At 43.6% G+C, this 22,760-nt stretch overlaps 1 protein-coding gene across 8 annotated transcripts in view; it reads right to left on the reverse strand.

Moving 5' to 3' along the window:
* Window positions 1-4: 4 nt before the first annotated feature.
* The window catches only part of LOC128886089 (trichohyalin), a 96,906-nt gene continuing 74,150 nt past the window's right edge, over window positions 5-22,760 (reverse strand). For all 8 annotated transcript variants that reach the window (XM_054140645.1, XM_054140648.1, XM_054140647.1 and 5 more), the window contains 14 exons: window positions 21,405-21,707; window positions 21,137-21,289; window positions 20,540-20,728; window positions 20,325-20,464; window positions 17,635-19,882; window positions 15,689-15,946; window positions 15,103-15,290; window positions 14,948-15,005; window positions 12,262-13,240; window positions 11,296-11,864; window positions 10,852-11,012; window positions 10,635-10,782; window positions 10,387-10,565; window positions 5-10,282 (listed from right to left, as the gene is read on the reverse strand). In XM_054140645.1, coding sequence (XP_053996620.1) covers window positions 10,204-10,282; window positions 10,387-10,565; window positions 10,635-10,782; window positions 10,852-11,012; window positions 11,296-11,864; window positions 12,262-13,240; window positions 14,948-15,005; window positions 15,103-15,290; window positions 15,689-15,946; window positions 17,635-19,882; window positions 20,325-20,464; window positions 20,540-20,728; window positions 21,137-21,289; window positions 21,405-21,707 — 5,652 coding nt within the window. In that variant the 3' untranslated portion in view covers window positions 5-10,203. The remainder of the gene's footprint in view (window positions 10,283-10,386; window positions 10,566-10,634; window positions 10,783-10,851; window positions 11,013-11,295; window positions 11,865-12,261; window positions 13,241-14,947; window positions 15,006-15,102; window positions 15,291-15,688; window positions 15,947-17,634; window positions 19,883-20,324; window positions 20,465-20,539; window positions 20,729-21,136; window positions 21,290-21,404; window positions 21,708-22,760) is intronic.

Genomic DNA, 22,760 nt, shown 5'->3' on the forward strand with positions numbered 1-22,760 from the left:
CTCGTGACAATAGACAATATGTGTTTATTTAATAGTCTCGCTATATAGATACTTATATGACTTGTCGCTCTAACAGATCGCTGCCTACAACGTGACGGCCGAATTTTATTGTGCCTGGCCCTACTATAGTTCCTTATTGTGCTTGAATCTATGATGGATCGACGTCATCTTTGGTTTTATTTTTTTTTCTTTTTTACTCTTAATTACTCATATTTTTTTTCTCTTTCCTCACACCGTCGGCTGTCAGCTAACAATTGGATTATAACTCGGCATTATTTTTTTTCTGTTTTTCTTTTCTTTTTTTTTTTAAGACGTCGCGACACGTGAGAAACATGGATGTCTCGCGAACAGCAGGAATTCGTTCTTGCGCGGGTCTCTGCTAAAGTAACGGCTGTTTTTCCGTGTGTTTTCGAACGCGATCGCGTTACCGATGTCTGCGACAGGATCGATGAACACATTTGTCTCGCGGTGTGTGGGTTGCTTTGTCGCCAAAAAAAAAAAGAGAAAGAAAACAGAAACTTCATCATCGTTACGAGCGATTATCATGTGATTCGTGTACATAAAGCGAGATAATACGATATTATTTTACACAGCGGGTACGATCGTTTTTCTACCCGCAACTACGCGCCTCGCCGCCGGCAGGACAAAGAAAGAAAATTATATATATACAATATTTTTCGTAGCGTTATCAAAGAATCCGCGCTAATCGGTTAACGAACTGCTTACGAAGATATCAAAACCTTGAAAAACTTGCCATATCGCGCGTAGTTGCGGGTCAAGAAGAAACCGTTTCCTTAAAACGATACAAGAATTAGACGAAAGTGTACGGCGCGACTATTTTCACGAAAATTCAAGCGATCGAAGTTCCCCGTCGATGTCCCGCGTTTTCCCTCGAATTCAGGAGGCGTCGACTTCGATGGAAGAATCTCGATCGCTGTGTCGGATTGCTGCAACGGTTGGCTCGATAAAAATGCGACGCATCCTCGACGAAAATGTGCATGAGATTAATTATACAATAAAAAAATGTCTTTTCACGGTTTCCCAACAGCAGGAACGAATCCTCGCAAAAATATGCGTTTTCATGGAGGCGTCTTCATCTGCGAGCCGCGAGGAACTCGATGGAGAATGACGTACACGTGCTCAGCAGCGTTAACACATATGTATATGTATACATTAATCGTTATATTTATATATGGTACCTCGATCTCCGCTATAATGTACATGTTGGTTCGCGCGAGCAGGTGTACGAGACCAGCTTTTTGGGACTGTTCCTCTGGAGTATGGTTTCCAAACATTCTTTGTCGAATCACTTAAATTTCGATTGAATAATAGAAGAATTTCTGTTTATTTAGTTTCTTGGATGCTGCAGTTGCAAGCTGGACTGTTGCGGGAGCTGGAATGAATTATTAAAGCACAATCAAAGGGCTTATGGTTTTTCCACGACTGATGGTGTTTACATCTCGACTTGGTTTATTCGTCGCGATCTCATTGCTATTGTTCCTAGAAAGCGTGAAAACTTTATCCAGCTCGCAGAGCGAAGTTCGCCTCGACGCTTCTCGTGGCGTCGTTGACCAAGAAGTTTCAGACAGACGGGAACGCGCACAAGAGATTTTCATTTCACATATTATTACTTTTTTTTTTCTTTTTGCTTTTTACGACAAACGTGACTCGTTATATAATGGCACACAGCATGGCAGTTGCAACAATGTACTTCAATAAACTGTTTACTTTTTTTTTTTCTTTATAGCTTATCTTAGCTTACTCGTTAAACTTATTTCTAGCCTCGTCGCTTCTCCTGTCCGCTTCGTCGACAAATCGCGTGATCGAGGATTCCTACCAGAGTTGGGCGAAATTTCATTCGAATAATAGACACAGTGTACGTTTAATAGATTTGAACGGTTCAATTTTTATTCTCCTGTGAAATATTTTATTTTATAATTCAAACTTTTATTCGATGATAGAGAGTAGTTCATCCTTCGTTCGTTATTCGAAATTCGTATCTAGATTAAAATTTCGTTCGTCTCTGGTTCCTGGAGGGATCCCTCGATCACGCCGATCGTCGTTCGCTCGATTCGTCGAGCGTCCCGAAGACTAAATAGCCTTTGCTCGCTTCGTTCGGATCCTGTGTCTTTTTCTCGCAGTTTCTCGCTTAATTTTTCACCGCCACACACGCACACGCATTATTATCGTTCCCTTTAGGTATGTACACGCGATCGATAGTCGTGTCGCGGCCGTAATTAACGAACACGGCGCGCAGATCAGCGATACTCGATCCTATTCGATATTTTCGATACGTCGTTAGTGGCGCATTATCCTTTAGACTAAAAAGACACCTAGGCTTCTCAAAATCGATGTTTCAAAAACTCAGTATTAGTTGTCAATTCATTGGAACCTATTTAATCTGGAAAAAATTAAATCAATTTTTTTGAGTAGCACAAATACTTGGAATATATTTGGATATCTGTATTACTTTTGAATCATTTGAATTTGTTTTATTTAAACAGAAGCAAACCTCTAGATATTTCTCTAGTGTTATACAATTTGTTTAGTTCCCTCTTTAAATGAGATTGAATTTAAAAGAGCAGTCTATTCCTTTTTTAAGGAGCTTTTCAAATATTAATCTCGATCCACCCCGAGGTATAATGTGTCACTGTACGTCGTCGTACCTCTTCCTTCTAGCTTTCTGTCTGTCTCACGCTCTCGTGCTCTCGTTTTCGCTTAAATCCTCTGTTTCACTTAACGATTAAACACGTAGAAATTGGAGAATAAAAAAAGGGGGCGGGAGGACCCATGCCGTGGCGGCGTCAAGTCCAGGAGGACTCGCGGCCTGATTAACTCAGGTGTGTTCGTTTTGGTCGCGTTCAGCGTGATATCGTTGGACAATTGCGATTACTCCCTATCTTTGGTACGAATTTATTCACTCGAGCGGCCGCGGTTCCAACGTGGATCGTCGCGACGCCGCTACGGCTTTCCTTACGCAATATTTCACATAAAAACGTTTTTTTCGTCGTAGATACTAAACAGTCGAGTCGAAAAATAATATCGAGACGGCCTCGTTCACGCGCTCTCACGACTACTCGCTTTCCACGCTTTCGCATTTTCACTCGTGTTCCACGAACAGTCACAACTTAGGATCACTCGAGTGCGGATATCCTATCTGCGTTCATTTGTTCTGTTTAGTAATTGGAGGGCAGTCGATCAACGCTTTATTCGACTCATGGAGAAAACGGGAACACCCGAGCTTCTCTGTAACGTCAGAAATTATTCGAAGCTCCTTACAATTTTTTGTTCGTTTTTTTTAGTGATTTTTATTTTTGTTTCTCTTGTTCGCTAAATAAAGAGTTGATATCGTTTCTTTCGCGTTTCGCACGTATCAAGTTCGAAGACTGAGAAGAACATTCGGTTTTCCTCTTCGTCGTCGCCCTTGAAGGACCACTTGGCGTGATCGATATCAGGAAATTCTTTTAGCGTCACCCAGTGACGCATAACATCTCCGCGTCATTTAATAAAATTATCTGACGCTAAAGTGTCTGCCCTTCGTGCTCGTCACTCGATTTCCCCGTCGTATTTCCTTTGTCTTTTCTCATATATTCGATATAACCTTGAAGGAGAGACTATTTTTAAATAGAACGACGCAACATCGAAGCATTTATCGTCACACATTTCGCTTTGATAATTTATTCGTTAAACAGTCTTAAAATTGAAGATAAAGTTAATCAATCATTTAAAGCGATTACACCCTACGGTTACAACCTTTATTTATCTTTTTTTATTTAATTCTTTTCATCTAATGAAGACGGGACAATGATAAGTGTCGGAGTGATTGTTTTATTACTGATTGAAGTGGAGTACTTAAGAGATCGGACAATAAAGAGTGCCGGTAAAAGATTCGTAAGATTCGAAAATTTGCTCTCAGGCCATTTCAATCCTCGAGCGATCGAAAGAAAGACTCTTTTTTTATTTTTTATATTCACCAACAGACACGCACACGTAACACAGTCACACCTCGTTAACAATTGTGTCGATTAACGGTAATATTAATTTTTTCTGCTTAGCTATATATATGTATAATATATATATATATAATGTAACACGATGATATAGGCTTGATATGACGGTGGCACACGTTTACTAACCGTTTCATTTTCATTTTATCCGGCTACATCCTCTCTAATTCCTCCTATCCACTCTCTCTTCATCTCTTTCCCGACTCAGCCATTGTCAAAACAAATCTCGTTGTTATCGCAATATTTCACAACTTTCAACCATCGCGCGAACGAAAACTCTCCGTAATTATCGTGTCAAGCTCCACCTCGAAATATTTGCTTCGTCGACCAGCTGACGTCAAAACGAACGTTTCACAGCTACGGAACTAAAAAGTGAGGGGTCAAAAGTGGGCCAAACTTGCGTAGGAATTTATTACAGTTGATTATCGTCACTCTGGTCTCGTCGTTCGATTGTCTGGATTCATTTCTCTTTAAAAAATCATCTCTGTCTACGGTATTGGAGGCTGAACACGGAGAGTCTTCGTTCTCGACTTATACTAGCACCTCCTAACCGCAAAATCGTATTCTATTTCGTCTGATCGACCCTTAACGAGACATCGAGATATTCCTCTGTCATTTATCATCGGAACAACTCGAGAACATTGCTCCACGAGCGCTCCGAACGCGACGGAGGTCGGTGACTTCAACGCCCGCGCAAGAAACGAACAGAGGGAGACTTCGATGCTCGGCCAGGAAACGTTACTGCGAGATTTCACGATAATCATTTCACAGAGCTCGAACAGTGACCTTGTAATAATTATTCAAAATTTGTAGGATTAATAAATAATCGCACGTTATAATTGAAATCTGCAACTACTTTCGATTATTTATCGACACGTTGACTGGCACAGATCGTTCGGACAAAACTGGATAACTCGCTACATATTTTATTCTTTTACCAATACATATTCAGTTCTTTGTTAAATACCGATATTTATTCTTTCGATAGCCTATTATTAATTATTTGCTCGTCCAGAAGACAAATGACTGTTGCCATTCAACGCGCCAATTATTAACCTTAATTACTCGGATTATTCAGTAACCATCAACCATAAATTATCCTTTGTCCAACACTGTTGCTTCGTTATCGCGTCAGTATCGATTTCTCGAATCTTCGCGTTGGAACATCTTAAAATTGACCCGGTGTCGCTCTTAACCCTTCGAACAACCGTTTCGCTGTACATGTTACGCTTATTCTACGGACCAGTGTCTGAAGTCGAGACGAGAGATGACAGAGGAAAGTGGCTCCGACTGAACGCAGTCGTTCTGTCGATCACACAAGGTGGACGATCGAGCGAGTGATTCGCGTCGTCCTCGACGATCGTCCACCTTGCGCGCGATTGGATTGCCCCCGTTCGATTCCGGCTAAATCTGCCATCTAAGTAGTAGAGTTCGCAATTGATAAGTCTTCGAAGTTGGGGAGGGGGAGAGGGGGGTTCGGCGCCATGGGCGTCAGAGATCGAATTTTTTTAGGGAAAAGTTGTCGTGTACCAGCAACGAGAAAGAGCGTGTTATCGACGAATTAAAGAGAGCATCTTTTTTTTCTTTCTTTTAAGTATTAACGATAAAATTTTACACTTTCAACATGTCACTTAACTCTCCGTACGGCAGACACGACAATATATGTATAGTTTCAATTTTTTTTTGTTTTTATGTATATATATGCATATATATGTATATATAATATGTATACAGTGAGCGAGAGGCGGGCGAGGAGCGCGCCGTTCGTTCTCAATTCCCTGCGGGCGATAGAGTCGATCCTCCCGCGATCGGAACCGTATCGATCCCGGTCAGAGACGGGCAAAACTTTACGTTTTAACGCATAGAAGGATGGCGATTCTTTAATCGACGAAAGTTCAGCAATACGTAGGCGGTAGAAAAAATTGTTAAATCGACAGACAACGATCAGGTGATGTAACATCGATGGTAGTGCCTCAGTTTAAATAGTGTTCTCGTTAGTGAAGAGTGATTGCCTGCGACATGAATTAAAGCTTGCTTATTTGCTGAAATGAAACGCGTACAGGTGGCGTAAATATTGAGGATAGAATTTTGCCCATCTCTGCCTCCAGGCCAGTGTACGGGAATCATGCACTGGGCGCTATCAGTTCGTAAGGTTAGTCTGAAGTTTTATCTGCTCGAGAGAATTCGTTTAGGATATATCTATGTATACGCGTAGTACAGGTTTACTCTAGACTAGTCGTTAGACGGGGGAATGGGTACAGAACCAGAGCGGACACAGGTGTTAGACTACGACTAGCAGGGCTATCGAAGAAACGTCGAAGTACGACCTATTTACAAAAACGACTCGTTTCTTTCTACGCTATTCTTCAGCGCCTCGCGTTCAACGACCCCGATCCCCGCTGTCCCAATGGCAACCATTCTCTCGAGTCCGAGACCACGGATGGGCAAAATTTTAGTCGAATCACGAGTAAAATTCAACCGGAGAAATCTTTATTCGTTTATTTTGCGATACAGTTCGTTTCTACGTTGAGTGTAGAATGTATTCGTACAACGATCAGTTTCCCAAAAAACTTTTGCGTGAAATTGTAGTTTATTACCTTCTTTTCTATGAACAATGATAATCTACGTATTCTCGGAAATCTCTAGAATAGATATAGTCCAACCAACAATTACTAGATTATATAACTTGCGAAGTTAAGAAAAAAATACGAAGAATCATCAGAAATATGGAAGCAATAAGTATCCGTACGGTTCTTATGACGAACCATTTACAGTAGAGTTTGTAACATAAACGCAATAGTTTACTGCCTCGTACGAATTCGAAAACATCAAATTTCCAGTAAAGAAGTCTCAAAAAATGGAGGAATGGAAGAAGATCCCAACACGAATAACATTGACACTTAGTTAATTTAATACCTGAAAGAGTTGCAGCAATTGTAAAATCAAAAGGTAATTCAACGAAGTATTAATTATTTATAAATTAATATAAATTTCGTTTCATTATGAAGTTTTAAAAATTTAACAATTGTTTGAATATTTATTACTTCTATATTTCGATCGATTTACTATTGTTTTCTTGTTAATTTCGCAACTTATATAAATAACTAATTTTTGTTGGACTGTATCTATTATAGAGATTTCCAAGAATATGAAGAATATCATTATTTATAAAAAAGAAGTTAATAAATTGCGATTTCATATAATTTTTTTGGAAATTGATCGGTGCAGAAATATTATCTACAGCCACTGTATGTAAATCGAATTCTAATTTTTATTCGACAAATGCTTGAGATTGAGACAGATGGATGCTTATTTATCTTACATTCTTCGAGATAAGAATTTTGCCCATTTCTGGTCGAGAGTGTATACTCGATGGCAACTGGGAATCTCAATCGACCGTTTAACGATCGAAGGAAGGTTATTAGATTCTCCTTGGATCCGGAAACTGGTCAGCACCGGCACGCCAATGTCTTTTCGCGTGTCCATCTTCGTTGGAAAACAGGCTCCCCGCCAATTGTCCTTTCTCTTCGTCTAAGACAATGGCCGCTGTCTTGAATGCGTTCTCGAAGACGCACGAAGAAAACGCTCGGGGGATTTCGTACGTATGTCTGTGCTTTCCTTGACTCTGACAGTTATTGACTCGATAATTGATAAATATTAATCCTCTATTGCGTGAATATCTCTTTCATTTCGTAAAGGAACTTAAATTTTTTATTGACTGCTCCGATCAATTGAGCTCGTTACCTAGCCTATTAGAATCTATCATATTGCAAACTCTGAAACGATCTATAATGTTTAACTATTCGCCGGGAACTATAACCTACTTTGCACTCGCAAGTCCTCTATCCTCTTAGAAAAATCCTAAAGTATCGTACGCAAGAGTCGAAAGAAAAATTTGTCTCTTTAGCAAACAACCCAATAGAATTCACATCTATATATACGTGTGTGACTATTTACACGGATAAAGATTTCGCAACAGTTTCAATAAATATCGATCGATCGTGTCAGTAGACGAACGAAACCTCCGTAACAATCTCTATAAACATTTACATGGCTGTCAACGTAAAATAGACACGTACCAAGTGATCCAGGCTGAGAAACTATATAGAAAGTCGTTCAGAGGGATTAACAGTCTCTATGCGCTTCGTGAATAATCGTAGCACGAGTAAATACCGATAGCGATCGTATCTACAATATTATTCTACAACTGTGTACACGTGATTACTTGCGTTTATATACAGATTACGCGTCCAGTAATCGTTCGAATGGATCGAAGGTTCTTTGACTCTGGTCGTCATTTTTAGTCTACGTCCAGTGAGTCACGAAGGTGCATATTTGTCCTTCCTCAACTTCGGACTTCAGACTTTTTCTTTCGGATCAATTGATATCAATTCCACTTCCAAACGCAGTAAAGTGTATCTTTAACTGTGAATATATTCTTCTCTACTTCCTTTATTTTTTAATTTTTAATACAAAATCGAACTTGATGAGAATCTGATGCAGTTGAAGGAATACGAACACTTCCGTGACTCACGTACCTGCTCTTATAATTCTTTCACGAATATGCTTCAACGGAATAATCCTATGAAATCAGTTAACAGTTCACGATTAAAATTCACGACACACAAACACTTTTAATAGGACGAAAAAAGCTCGCTTGGCGTTCTCTTCGTGCGTCCCTCCGCAGCATCCCGGGCACATCGAATGCCAGCTGCACGAAACGTTCGTTTATTGTCATCTTGAAAGCTAATCGACACCACGACTCGAGCTTCCTCTCGGTTCGTCTTCATCTCTCGATTCTCGAAACCACTGGAACCATTCGTGGCTGCCATTCCGAGGGTAGTTCGCAGTCGTATCCCTCGCGCTACCGATTATCTTCTACAACGATCCTACATCTTCTTTCGTCGCTTTCTAGAGCTCTAACGCTCGTTATTACAACGACGAACTTTGGACCCGTGACAAGAAATCCAAAATAAAGGAAAGGGATTTTTTGGGGGAGAAACCGTACGTGCATCGTCTCCTTTCGCGTTTGATCGAGCCACTCGAATCGTGGACGATGGAGAAATAGCAGCGATGTGGTTACGACCTTGCACAAGTCGATGGCAGGTGATTTCGCGGAAGAAAGGAATCGTTCATTGTTTCCTCGACGAGATTTCTTTGGAAGAAACTTGATCGAAATTTGCGATAGTGTAGTTCGATCGTGACCACTGTTTGTTCCAAGAATGTTAAATTTAATTCAGTGCTTCGTGAGAGAACGATTCCTCTCCTCTTTTATCTTCCTAACATCTGATAACCTGGACGAAGAACAAACTGCCACCCTTACGTCGCGTTCACGATCATCGATCCTTTTTTCGTAACAATCTGGAGCGGATAGTAGAGAAAGAAATGCACGCTGGAACGAAACTCGACGCGTTGACGATAATTAATTCTAAACGATTCGACGCGTTCTTCCTGGAAACGGAGCATCCCCAGAGGACTCCGAGGCATGCAACCAACTGGTCTACCGAAAAAACTATCTATTTTCTATCGTAACAATTGTACCTCCTCCATGGACGCTCTGTTTCAATTGGTCTAGTCATTGGGCAGCTACGTACTCCCGTAGATCGTCGAGTTTCGCGCGATACATAATTGTTTTTTATCCTTCGCGCCACGTTTCGGTTATCTAAACGATATGTTGTTATCCTGTCTGCTCTAAAGACCCGAGGGAGCATTTTTCGTCGTCCCTTGAGAAGATCCCGCTGATACTGGCGCGTCCTTGGAACGATCCACGTGAAACGGACAGCCTCGTTTACGATTGGTTTAAACCAGGCCACCGATACCTCGCGAAATGATCCTCCTCGGTTGGTTCCGTGGGATATTGCGAGGACGACGTGCTTGGATGACGGTGATCAAAGTGATCGAAGTGATGGATGATGAAGATGGTGGTAATGGTTGATGGTGATTCGCGATGATGTATGCTGATTTTGGGTACGAATGAATCATGGGGTGCTGTCTGTCGGTACTGTCGCTGTTGGGTCGATGAGGTATCTCTGTTGACTGTTGGTTTCTCTCTAAGACTCTAGAATGGCTCTAGACTGCCTCTACGGTTGCGTGTGTGTGTGCAGATGACAACATCGAAGAAACGAAGAGAGACCGATTTGGTTTGTTTGTTTGTTTTGTTTTCTACACCGTAATAACCGTAGGCGGCCTCGAGTACTTATCTGCTATCCCGTCGATGGGGCTTCGACTGGTCTCGGTTGCTTCGCGATTCCGATCCTTTCGATGTCTTCTTTTTGCTGGAAAAAAACAACAGCCTCTGTTTCGTCGATCAACTTAAATTTATTATCGAAATGGGTGTTTGAAAGTTCGAATGGTATACCTGCGAGATCGTTTAACTTACGAGTGAGAACAGCTGTCGCCATTCGTCGTAGCTGGCCGCGGGGAACTCGAATCACTGTGATGATACACGGGAGCTTCTTCCTCGTCGTCCGATGTCTCCAAAACTTTCGTTAGTAGATGTGGCGTCCCCGCCGAGTCCGTCGAATCTGACTCTATCGATAACTCGATACTCTTCTCATCCTGCGATTTTTTTATTTCACATTTTGACACAAGTAAACACGTTTCTTCGTTTTCTAGTAGGTGAATTACCTCTTTCTTCAGCTTGTCCAGGAGCCTCTTTCTGTCTGCCTTCAGCTGTTCAGCTTGCTCGAACTGAGCCGCAGTTTTAATCCCGGAATGTTCCAGCAAGGCCAGATGCGCATCCTTCTCAGAGACTGCAGCCTTCAAAGCCTCTCGTCTGTCGTCGAATAAAGCTTTAGCAAACTCTCGGTAAAGCTAGCAACATTTTTTACTTGAATTCACTCACTTCACTTGACGTAGATCCTCGAGCTGCGCAGTTCTTTCTTCGGCGAGTCGTTGGAGCTTCGTTTCGTACTTCTGCAACTTGGACAGGAGGGGTTGACAGGTGATGCACTTCAACGCCGAAGTTGATTGCATCGACGCGATCCTCTGCTCCAACTTGGCTACCTGTGAGAAAGACAAACTGGCAATGTATACATAAAATATTGGTAACCCTGGAAAGTCCATGCCGATTTTTGGTAGGTGGTACAGGTCTGAAAACATGAGTGAAAACAAATAACATGTGCACATCCCTTACAAAGTGGAAAAGTTATGGAACAAAATGGTACTTATATAATTCAATAAATATATTTCAAAGTTCAAACGTGCCTTTGAATGTTCCTTAAAAATTGGCACAAACTTCCTGGACAACCCAATACAAGCATAATTAATTAAACACATTTCTGCTTACTTTTTGAAGGGTTTCCTTCCTCATCTTCTCTTCATTCTTCAATTTCCTTTCACTGTCGCTGGCAATGACGACGCTTTGGCGAAGAGCCTCTCCGAGTTCCTCGATTTTGTTTCTTTTTTCCGCGAGATCCTTGGACATCAGGCACTCCTTGTCCTCCTTTTCCTTTATAACGTTCATGAGCTCCTCGATCTGGTCGAGGTCGATCCTCTCGTTGAAGGCTCTTTCCAGAAAGTCTATTTCATCCTCTAGCTGTTGAATCCTCTCATCTCTGACCCTGATCTCTTCTTTGAGGACACCTATGTCGTCATACTGGCTCAGCTCCTTTTTCAGAGCATCCGTCTCCTTCCTCAGCTTCGCTATCTCGTCCTTGAACTCCGCAATCTGCTGCTCGTACGCGTGGATCCTGTTGTCCTTCTCAGAGATAGCGTGCTCCATCTTCTTCATCTTCTGCTCCTTATTGATCAGCTCTGAGGCCTCGTCGTTAGTCGGGTGATCGCAGGGAAGATCGTCTGGCTTCATTCCTGTCCCTCTGTCTTGGACGTTTCGATGATTCTTTTGTGCTTCCTTTCCTGAAAATTTTACAAGTTCGGCCCAATGCTTTTGTAAATAATCTCCTCCTTTTCGAAGTCGGCTAAAAACAAGGTTCGTTATTGAGCTATTCATTGGACAAATCGAGTAACTCCATAAACAATAAATCGAAAAATGCGATGAAGTAATGTACATTGTTTTTTAAAATTCCCGTAATAATATAAATTCAAATAAATATTGTAGAATACAAACATATACAGATGAAGCTTTCATTTAGCGGTATATAAAACTAATAAGAAAGAATAGCCAAAAAATAATCATCAGTAAAATTACAATTTTAATGTGACTGGTGGAGTTAATCGATTTGTGTAGTGAACGGCTCAATTTTAGATGAATTTAGATCAAATAGACTTCCAGATATCCAAGCCACGTTCTTACCTTGACAACTTTCCTCAACCTTCACTAGCTCCTTCTCCAAATACCCAACACGGCTCTGCAGCTGCTCGATCCTGCACTCTCGATCCTGCAACTTCCTCTTCAGTCCGTCCACGTTGTGCTTCCTCACGTACTCCTCCAGCTGCGTGACCATCTCCTCCAGCTCGACGACCCTCTCCTGACCGATCCTCGCCTCCCTGTTCTCGCCGTTCTTCTGTATCCACCTCTCCAACTCTTGGATCCGTCTGTTCCCAGCTGTCACCTGGCAACGAAGATCGTGCAGCTCTTTCACGTCGGGATTCTGTTTGAGAAAGTCCTCGAACTCTGCCACGGTGTCCTCCAGCTCCTCTATCCTCCTAGTCTTCCTCTTAATCACGATCTCCAGGTCTCGTACGCTCTCTGTATCAGCGTGCTCCCTGAGGAAGTTCTCCAGAGATTTCATTTCCTGCTCTAGCTCGACGATTCGTCGATTTTTGGTCTCGATCTCCTGTTTCCAGGACTGGTTCTCGTCTTTCGCTTCGGTTTCGCACTTCATGGACTTGGACGTTTCGCCGTCCTCCTTCACCAGCCTCTTCAGAGCCTCGATCTCGTCCTCTAGCTGCGATATGCGTTTGTTCTTGACCTCCAGCTCCTTCCTCCACGAGTCTTTCTCCTCCTTGAGTTCATCGGTCAGCTTTGAACTCTGCGTAGACGTATTGTTGATGTCCTCGATGATCTTGCAGGCGATCAGCTCGCCTTCTAGCTCGGCTATTCGTCTATTCTTCAGCTCCAGCTCCTTCTTCCAGCCGTCGTTGTCCTCCAGGCTGACGTTCCTGGCGTCCTTCATCTTCTTTGAGCACGCTTGCTCCTTTAGCAGCCTCTCCAGGGAGGATGCCTTCAGCTCCAGCTCCGATATTCGCTTGTCCTTCGCTTCTAGCTCCTTTTTCCTGCTTTCCTCGACCCCTCTCGCGTTCTCGGCTTGGTATTTCACCGTTTCCAGGTCCTGTGTGCGTGCGTCGGTACGTGTGCGAAGGCGACGGGGTGACAACGCAAAGAAAAGTAGATGAAAGAAAAAAATGGCGGACATGTGGATGGGAATAAGGAGTTCAGCCCGTGTGCATTAAAACTGTATCGTGCTGCACGACGTAAGGGTGCGTCTCCGAATGGCTGCGATCGTGCCACGATCCGAAAGCTTTCTTTTTCTTTTGTTTTCATGTATTTTTCTGGTCGATCTCAATGATTTTCCCTTTTGCTTTTGCTTTTGCTTCTGCTTATGTTTCGTTTCTCTCTTTTATTTTACTTTCGTCGAATCCATCGTCCATGGCATACGTGGAAACGTCTTCAGCCTCTATACGATTCAACTATGTCGTTCTGTCTTTCTTCCCAGTTCGACGTTCTCTGCCTCGGCCTCTCTCACCATTTCACATCTTAGATTTATGTATACATTTATATATTAATATATCTACATACGTATATCTCTGCAGCGTACGTGTATATACACATGTACACACATGCGTCTGTCCCTTTCTCTTGCGTAATATGTATATATATATATCATCGCATCGGTAATAATAATTAACATTATTGTTGCCGTTGTCCTCTCTCATTTACCTTTACATTTATATTTATATTTATATATATATCTATATTTATTTATATTTATATATATATATATATATCAAGAATTATTGTTATTATCGTCATTATCTTCCCGCTATAATTATTAAATACGATAACAATGGTCGCAGCGTTACGTAAAATAATTATATATCTTGACGTGTGTTGTTCATGGGCGAATCGGTACGATCCTTTCGTTTAATTAGTTTCGTATAATAAGTTCGTGTACTTGTAAAGTTCCGCTTAATATGCAAATTGTACTAAAAAGAACGGAGAAGGCGTCCCCAACGAAAATCGACCTTAGAACAAGCTTTTTAGGAATCCGGCGGGACCCGCCTGATTTTTAGCAAAAATATTTTAACACATTTTTATATTCGTTTTCAGGTTTTTGTTTTTAAGGGTGCAACATGTCATTCGGAGACGCACAGTTTCGGTTCGGTTTATTTTTTTTTTTTTTAGGGCAAGGTGTACAAACATGGAGGGACAAACACAGACAGAAGGCAAACATGATAAATCAAGCAAACAAATACGTATGTGTGTACGTGTCGTATCCAGGAGCAGCGTGGAAATTCAAGAAGAAAAATCGTTAGTCGTGCACTTGTCGATCGATAGAGACCAGGATCGCAAGATAATCTTTGATTCGCGTAAAGAAATAAGAAGTTTGAAGTTTATTCATGTACATATTTATAATGGAAAATTGATTTGAAAACGTGACTTTTGGAGAATTGATTTGGAACATCATTTAAATTAAATAAATCAATAGATATAGATGGTACAGGTACTTATAGGACTGACTGTATCGTTAAATATAATAATTGGACTGCGGATCTTTATGCACAATAAAATCTTTGCGAACGTGCCTACAAAAGTTGAACCTAAATAGGAATTTACTTTACTCTGCAAATATTATAACAAGAACTTTACTTTCAATCTTTTTCAAATTCTTGCATATTGTTTGCACTTTGTAGTTTCTTGCACATTAAAATTTCCTATAAATCCATAAAGATCCGCAGTCTAGTAATAATTAACCAACTATTTCATTATATTAGATATTTTGTTAGTAGATCGCTAGAAATGTAACTTGCGCACTGACCTCTTGTTGCTGTGCAGTTGCGGCTTGTTTCAACTTGGCTTGTGCGGCTTTTAGTGCACTGTAAGGAATGGATTAAATATTATTGTCAAATATAATGTCTCATAAAAAAAACTGCAGAAAGTGTAAATTGAGAAATATTAATAACTGGTACTGACTCTTGAAGTTCTCTGATTTGTCTCTCTTTGGAGTTCTGCTCTTCCTGAGTCATCTGCATCAGTTGCAGTAGCCTCTCGGTCTCTGCAGCGCTTCTGGTCGACTCCTGTTTCGCTTTTTCCAATTCTTTCTCTGCAGCTTCGAGACTCTTCTGCATCTCCGCCAATCTTTTGTCCGGCGACCCACCGCTCTGTTCGAAGAAACACAGCGATCAAGACATACTAAATGTATATTTCCACGATAGAAACTTTGTTGAAACTTTTCTTCCTGATAGGTTGAGAAGTAAACGCTACATTTAACTTTGCACTCCTGTGTCAAGTGTGACTCGAAATCGGTTTTTATCTCAAATCAATAGTGAAGGAAATTGTTTCAAGAGATATCATACACTTGAAAATTACAAAATACAGCAAAAGTGACAATAAAACTGGTATTTAAGTGAATTCGTTTCTTCCTTTATTTATTTAAATTATCTAATTTTTTAGTTAAAGTAAATTTCAAATAAAGCACTTGAAAATGTTTGGAGCTGCTCATAATGAAATTGAAATATTATTCGGAGTGCAAAGGGTTGAAGTAATCTGCGTGGATTACCCTCTGCAACTGCTGCTCCAGCTGGTCCATTTTCGCTTTCCGTTTCTTCAGGTCCTGGTCGAGACTTTGGAGCGTCCTCTCCTTCTCCTCTATCGTTCTAGCTTTCTGATCTACGGACTTCGCTCGCTCTTCCATCTGTCTTCTCTGCTCCTCCAGTTGGCGTCTCTGTTCCTCCAGCTGTCTTTTCTCTTGAGTAGTGTCGGTACCAGGTTTCCCTCCGCCAGCTTGGAGTTTCTTGTTCGCCTCGTGCAAGTCCACCTACGTCGAAACGTTAATTGTAAATCTCAAATCCATTCGGTTCGTGCGACGCTACAGCTAAATAGGCAGATGAAAGCCGCCATACTAGGGCCGCGACCATTTCGCAGAATTTGCACCACCGGTGGGTGCCTGATCGCGCCGAATTCATTTTCTTTTGCTACCAAAGTGCAAGCTGCTTAAATCATATCTTTGTCAAAGAGACGAGTGTTTTGTATTCTTTAAAATTAATTTAGATTCACGTAGGGATACTCGGAGGTCCGATGGACTCTGTTCAATTGCATTAAGAGCTTCTAGAAACCAGTTCAGAGGCGTCGAAAATTCGTCGGGGTCAACGACAGGGTCCTAGAAATGTTCAAATTTGAATCGAAGTGAAATCTGGGGACGTGCTCCATTGGTCGTCATGGTCACGGCGCCGGGTAAAATGAGAAATGCATGAATCGCAATTAAAAATAAGTCACGCACAATCGAGAAGATCGCTTTCTCGCAATCTAGTGGCGTTTGCGGCGAGGTATAAATATATACACAAAGAAATATATATATGCGTCGTGATAAAAACTGTCACCAGGTGAATAAATTTATGTCTACAACGAAGAGCAAAACGCATGACACGCCGAGCGTGCACCGATCAAGAGAACGACAATCGCCTGTTCGTCGCTTACAATCGTACCAGCCGTTTTCTGTCTCTGGAATCGGTGCTTGCTCGAACGAAAACAAGGGAACAAAAACAGCGATGCTTGAGGTATGTTGCTCGTCGTCGCACGCGCAAACATAACAACAGCAATAACAATAACGTGTCGAGCATACCCCCTGCGACCCAGGAGACGATCAGTGCGATCGTCGACTTCTGGAATTTTATTTACTGGTTTTCTTTAGTACGAAAGATAATTTCAATGGAAGATAATTCCGTTCGTCCCCTCGGTGTCGCTGGCGGTAATAACAACAGCAAACATAACGATAAAAACGGCATAAACGATCGAACGTACTCGAAATCTAAAGTAAACGAAAAGAAAACGAGCGATGAGCGCGCGAATGGCTGTGCTTGAAAGTGGTCGCGCATCAAGCGCAATTTGACGTGGCGCAGCATGATTCGTATATTTTTGTTTAAACTGTTCACGAGAAAGATCCACTCGTGTCTTTCATAAACGAAATAAATGAACGAATCGGTACGCTGCGCCGCGTTAGATTGCACGCAACGCGAGGCTGGCCTGAAAGGTGATCGCAATGGTCGATCGGGATCGTGGGTGTTGGTCGCTTGAAAAAGGAAGGTCTGAATGGGGGATGATATATGGTGAAGGCGATGTTGCGCTTCGCTGTGAAGTGTGACGGACGCCCGGAGATTATACATGTACGCAACACAAAGATGAGAAAGATGTGCGGGTGCATCGTTTCCGGTCTCGTCTGTATATATACATGATTATCGGTTCGGTCGTGATCGTTCAGTTATATTTGAATATTTTTTTTTTTTTTTTTTGCGGCGTGTATGAGCTGTGGGCGAGTATCTGCTTCGTCGACGACGAAGGCAGAGGCTGCGGTTGAAATGAGAAGACATAGAGAGACGAGAGGCGCGGTGTGTCGGCAGCCGGTCGACAACGATCGGTCACGATTAGGCGAACAGAGGAGTGCAGACTGTGCGGGTGTAGGCGTAGTGTTTTAGGTCAGCGCGAGCGAGTGCAGGTCGTGCTGCTAACCTGATTTTTCTCGAGTTCCTGGCACAGCATTTCGAGCTGCGCCTGGAACCGCTCGCGCTCGACGGCCGCCTGCTTAAGCTCCTCTCGCGCGCGTTCTAGATCCTTTCTCAACCTGGCGGCCTCCTGGCCGTTCTGCTGCGGTTGCTGCTGCTGCTGCTGCTGCTGTTGTTGTAGCTGGAGCTGTTGCTGCTGCATGGTGGTCTGCATCTGCTGGATCTGCTGCTGCTGGACGTGCAGCTGCCTTTCCGTCGTCTGGATGCGTTTCTGCAGCTCCGTGGCCTGCCTGTCGGCAGCGTCCGCCCGTTGCTTCTCCGTTTCGTAGAGCTTTCGCCATTGCTCCAGCTGCGCGTCGTTCCCGCCAGCCGACGTGTCCCTCGAGGCGATCTGCTTTTGCAGCTCCTGCACCCGTTTTTCGGCCTGTTCGGCCCTCTGTCGTTCTTTCGTCTGCTGTTGCGTCAGGGTCTGCACCTGCTGGGTCAGCCGATGCACCTCCCGCATCTGCGCTTCGAGCGCCTCCTTGGCTGCCCTGTCGGGCGTCTGGGCGTGAGCCCTCTGTTGCTGCAGCTGCTGCAACCGACGCACCTCGTCCCGTTGACGCTCGACTTCCGCCTCGTTCGCGTTCAACTCCTGCTGGAAGTTCACCAGCATCTCCTGCGACTTCTCCAGCTGTATCACCAGCTGATCGCGCTCCACCTGCAGCTGCTTCGCCTCCGCCTCGAGCTTCTCCTTCAGCTTCTCGATCTTCTCCGAGTGTTTCTCGCGGTTCTCGAGGATCGCGGCCATCTTGTCGCGTTCCCGTTGGGCGAGCTGCAGTTCGTGCTGCAGATGCGCCATCTCCTCGCTGCCAGCGATCTGTTGCTGCTGCTGTTGCTGTTGTTGCTGCTGCTGCACCCTGCGCAGCTCCTGCCTGAGCGCCTCGCGCTCGTCCCTCAGCAATTGCGTCTCCGCGGCGAGCCGTTCCAGCTCCTTCTTGTTCGCCTCGGCGGCCTCTTGGAACTTGGCCGTCTGCATGTGCGTCTTCTCGAGCTCCTTGGCCAGCCTGCCCGCCTCGAGCTCCACCTGATCCCTAGCTATGATCGCCTTGTCCAGACTGGCGCGTAACCGTTCTACCTCGATGCTCGCGCTCTCCGACCTGGTCTTACCCTCCGTTTGCATCAACCTCTCGAGTCGGACGATCTCGACGCGGAGCTTCTCGTTGTCCGCCTCCAGGGCGTCCGCTCTCGCCTTCACCTTGTCGTGACGGTCGCGTATCTTCTCGGTTTCGATTCTAGCGCGCTCGATCTCGCCGCGATTCCGTTCCTGCGCCGCGGTTGCCTTGGCGGTCTCCTCGCGCGCCCGCTCGAGCTGAAGCTGCGTCTCGTGCAGCTTCGCCTCGAGCTCGGCGTTCCCGGTCTGCGTCCTCTTCAGCTCCGATTCACGGCCCTCGAGACGTTCCCGCAGCTTCTCCACCTCCTGCTGTAGCCTACTACCCTCGCTCTGCCACTTCTCCTGCTCGTACTGGTATTTACCTCGCACGCCCTCCGCACGTTCCAAATCGGCGCGCAGCCTCGAGGTGTCCTGCTCGGCCTTCCTCGCGCGCTCGAGCTCCGCCAACGCCTTCTCCAGACGATCCCTCAGCCGCTCCACCTCCAGCTTCGCCCGCTCGTGCTCCTCCTTCTGCCGTTCTTGGCTCTCTTGATACTTGCCGAACCTGGCCGCGTACCTCTCGCTTTCCTCGCGAGCGCTCTCGGCCTCCACGCGCAGACGTTCCGTCTCCGCCTGGGCCTTCCTCACTTCCGCCTGTTGTCTGTCGTGTTTCTCGTACATCTTCTCGATCTCCTGCTGCATTCTGACCAGCTCCTCCTGCGTTTTCTCCGTCGCAGCCTGAGCTTTGTTTAGCTGCGAGTGCGCGCGCTCCAGCTCGAAGCTGATCCGCTCGTTGTCCGCCACCAGTTTCTCCCTCTCGTTCTGCAGACGACGCAGCTCGATCTGGGACTTTTCGTATCGCTCGCGAACCATCTCTAGGTCCACGGCCATTCTGTCGAGGTCCTCCTTCGACTTTTCCTCGTGCTCCTTCGTGCGGCCTAGCTGCAACGCCGCTCTGTCGTACATCTCTTGCACTCTGGCCAGTTCTTCTTGCGCCTTGCGCGCTTCCTCGCGACTCTTGCCTGCCAGCATCTGCTGCTTGTCCGTTTCGAGCTCCAGCCGGTCTCTGTCGGCCTCCATCACTTCGATGCGATTCTGGAGTCGGTAGACCTCGCTTTGCGCTCTGTCGTGGGGTCAGAAAACGATGGTCAGTGTTTGATTAGTTCTAGGAGTGGTTGGAATGCGGTTGAATGCGATAGTTCGGACAGTATCGTTTCAACTATGCATACACCTTCCAGCAACTGGTAGATGCCTATTATGTTGATTCGTTATATACTCCCATAAATATTCGTACCCTTTATGTCCATTGAAGAAATTTTATTAAATTAGATGATAGGTTTGATGTTACTTAATAAATTTTCTATAATAAATATGTACATAAGTAAATTTTACATGTGTATGTGTGTAGAATGAAAAATTTATTTGGAACGTCGAACCTGTCATTTAATTTAAACAAACTTGTTTCATAAACACAGAGGATACGAATATTTATTGGACTGACTGTAAGTCTGTGTCCATTCTCAATTATACCGATGAAGCTATTTCGAAAGGATACGCTGATTTACCTGTCGTACTTCTCCAGCATCTTTTCGAACTCCTTGTTCGCGTTCTCCCGTTCCTCGTGCGCCTTGTTCATGGAATACTGAGCCTTGTCCAGTTTCTCCTTCAGGATCTCTATCTCGGTCACTGCGTCGTCTCGCTCGAGCTGCTCGACGACAATCAAACAGAAAAGTCATCGTACAAATTCGTCACCAGTTGTCAACTAGAGCTAGTTACTCACGGTTAGCTTCTGATGAGAATTATGCGCCTTCTCCCATCGCTCCTTCACCAGGTCGAGCTCAGACAGTACGTTCTCCTTTTCTCGTTGCATCTTCGCTATCTGATTCTGCTGGAACTCTATCCTCTCATGCAGCTTCTGCGTTTCCTCCTGGAACCCGTCTCGCTCCTTCTGCAGTCGCTGCATTATGATCTGTGGGACACAAGACGAAAGCGTGACTAACACTGCTTTCATGGGATCAGTTTTATTTGTAATTAAATGGAACGGGAATATATTATTGTACCTATAATACCTATTTGTACTTGTATATTCAAGTATAAATATAATTTTAAATTTATAATATATTACTTCGTAAAAGCTGACATGTTATGTATTATAAACAATTATTGATTAATTAGAATTACATGAATTACATGTGACATGCAATTTGAATTCATAAATGTATATAAACAGTTAATCTTAAATATATTAAAATATATGTTCCATTTGATTATATTCATGGAATATATTATTAATTTATTTCAAATCCTTTAGCTCTAGATATATTTCAAATTGTCAGAGACTGACGAAGCCACCTGAAATATCAACTAACAACCTTACCTGAGCCTTCTCGTATTTGTCCTGCAGCCGATCGACCTCCAATTGGATCGTTTCTCGTTCCTTTTGCATCCTCGTCGACTGGCCAAGCGCTTTATCCAGCTGGCTCTGCAGATTCTCAAAGTCGTAATTCTGTTTCTCCCGTTCCATTTGCATCTGTAGATTTGAAAGTTTCATTGTTGGCAAGTTAGACGAACAGGATCCTTGAGATAGCATTCTGAGAGTCGGAGATAAATTCTTCGTCGGTAAGTATCGAAAGAATTTTACTCACCCTGCGAATTTCTGTCTGAGTTTTGTCGAGCTTCTCCTGAAGCTTGTCCACTTCGCTTTGGGTCTTGTCCAGTAGATTCTGCAGCTTGTCCTGCTGAAGCTGCGATTTGCCAAGAGTCGCCTGAGTGCGTTCGAGTTCCTCTTGCGCTTTCTCGAGTTCTCCTATCGCTTTGTCCCGTTCCGAGTGAAGTCTGGCCACGGACGCTTGGGCTCGGTCGTACTCGTCTCGAAGACTCTCCTGTTCGCCTTGAGCGTTCTCCAGCCTGGCCTTCAGCCTATACACCTCGCCCTGACTCTTCTCCACCTTCGAAAACAACGACATTAGCGTTAAAAATGGATAGGTCAATAAAAATTAAATTAATTGCGGCTAAAATTTGCCTTGAATTTAATTGTATTTCGAGAAAGAACATCGATCCTTTATAGTTAAAAATCGAGTATTAGTTGCTTACGAATTACTTGCAAATAACTGTGATCAATTGAATATTAGGTAATTGTAAATGCACCGTTTCAAGTAATTAAGTTTGAGTTTCAAGTAGTTAAGTTTCAATTGCATCGACGCTGGAGACAACTACTTGCACAAGAATCTGCTAATTTCCTTTCGTCCTTGATTTATGGAGGCAAAATTAATTTTCCAGGAGTCTTGCAACCCTTAATAGCTACGCCATTAGAGAAACTACACACATGCTGCCACCGATTCATTATTAATATGACCCTAAAGTTCTCTGTTCATCGTGTCGCGATAATTAAAATTCATTTCGCCTCCACCTAATAGACCAATAACTGTTAATACTTACTTTGTTCATTAAATGTCATAGGAATGAACATCGTTATTTGTATTATTTGTTTCACACGGTATTTTCTATGAATTATCATTTTAATCAAGTCTAATCTATTCCTTGTATCTGTTTTAAGAAAAAAATAAGAGGAAGATCTAAAGCTCCCGGTTGAGAAAATCGGACACCTTCGTTACAAAAAAAAATCCCATTCAAATGTCTCGGACTCTATTTAGGGCTGCGTGCAATTTTCCAGCCACTTAACCGACAGTTTCATTACCGGTTCGTTTCGGGCCATCTACGAAGCCCCGGAAGAGCAACGACCCTGAGAAGAACGGGCGCGTGATTGGAAATTAGACTTCGTCTGATCGACGGACAGAAATCGCGGTTAGACTTAGCATCGATCGCTATTAACGTCCATTGTTCTTGGTTCTTGGGAGACGAGCAAAGCTGCTAAGTCGACTCGGTCGTCGATTAATGGTCGCTGGACGACGGGGCGCCTATTACTGGACAGGGGATTGGTTCAGGTTACTTCCGACTGCGGCCGTTGGTCCGTAAGCGAAAGGAACGCGATTTCGCGATGC

This window comes from Hylaeus anthracinus, unplaced genomic scaffold (assembly GCF_026225885.1).
Source record: "Hylaeus anthracinus isolate JK02 unplaced genomic scaffold, UHH_iyHylAnth1.0_haploid 11982, whole genome shotgun sequence".
NCBI classification, from domain to species: domain Eukaryota; kingdom Metazoa; phylum Arthropoda; class Insecta; order Hymenoptera; family Colletidae; genus Hylaeus; species Hylaeus anthracinus.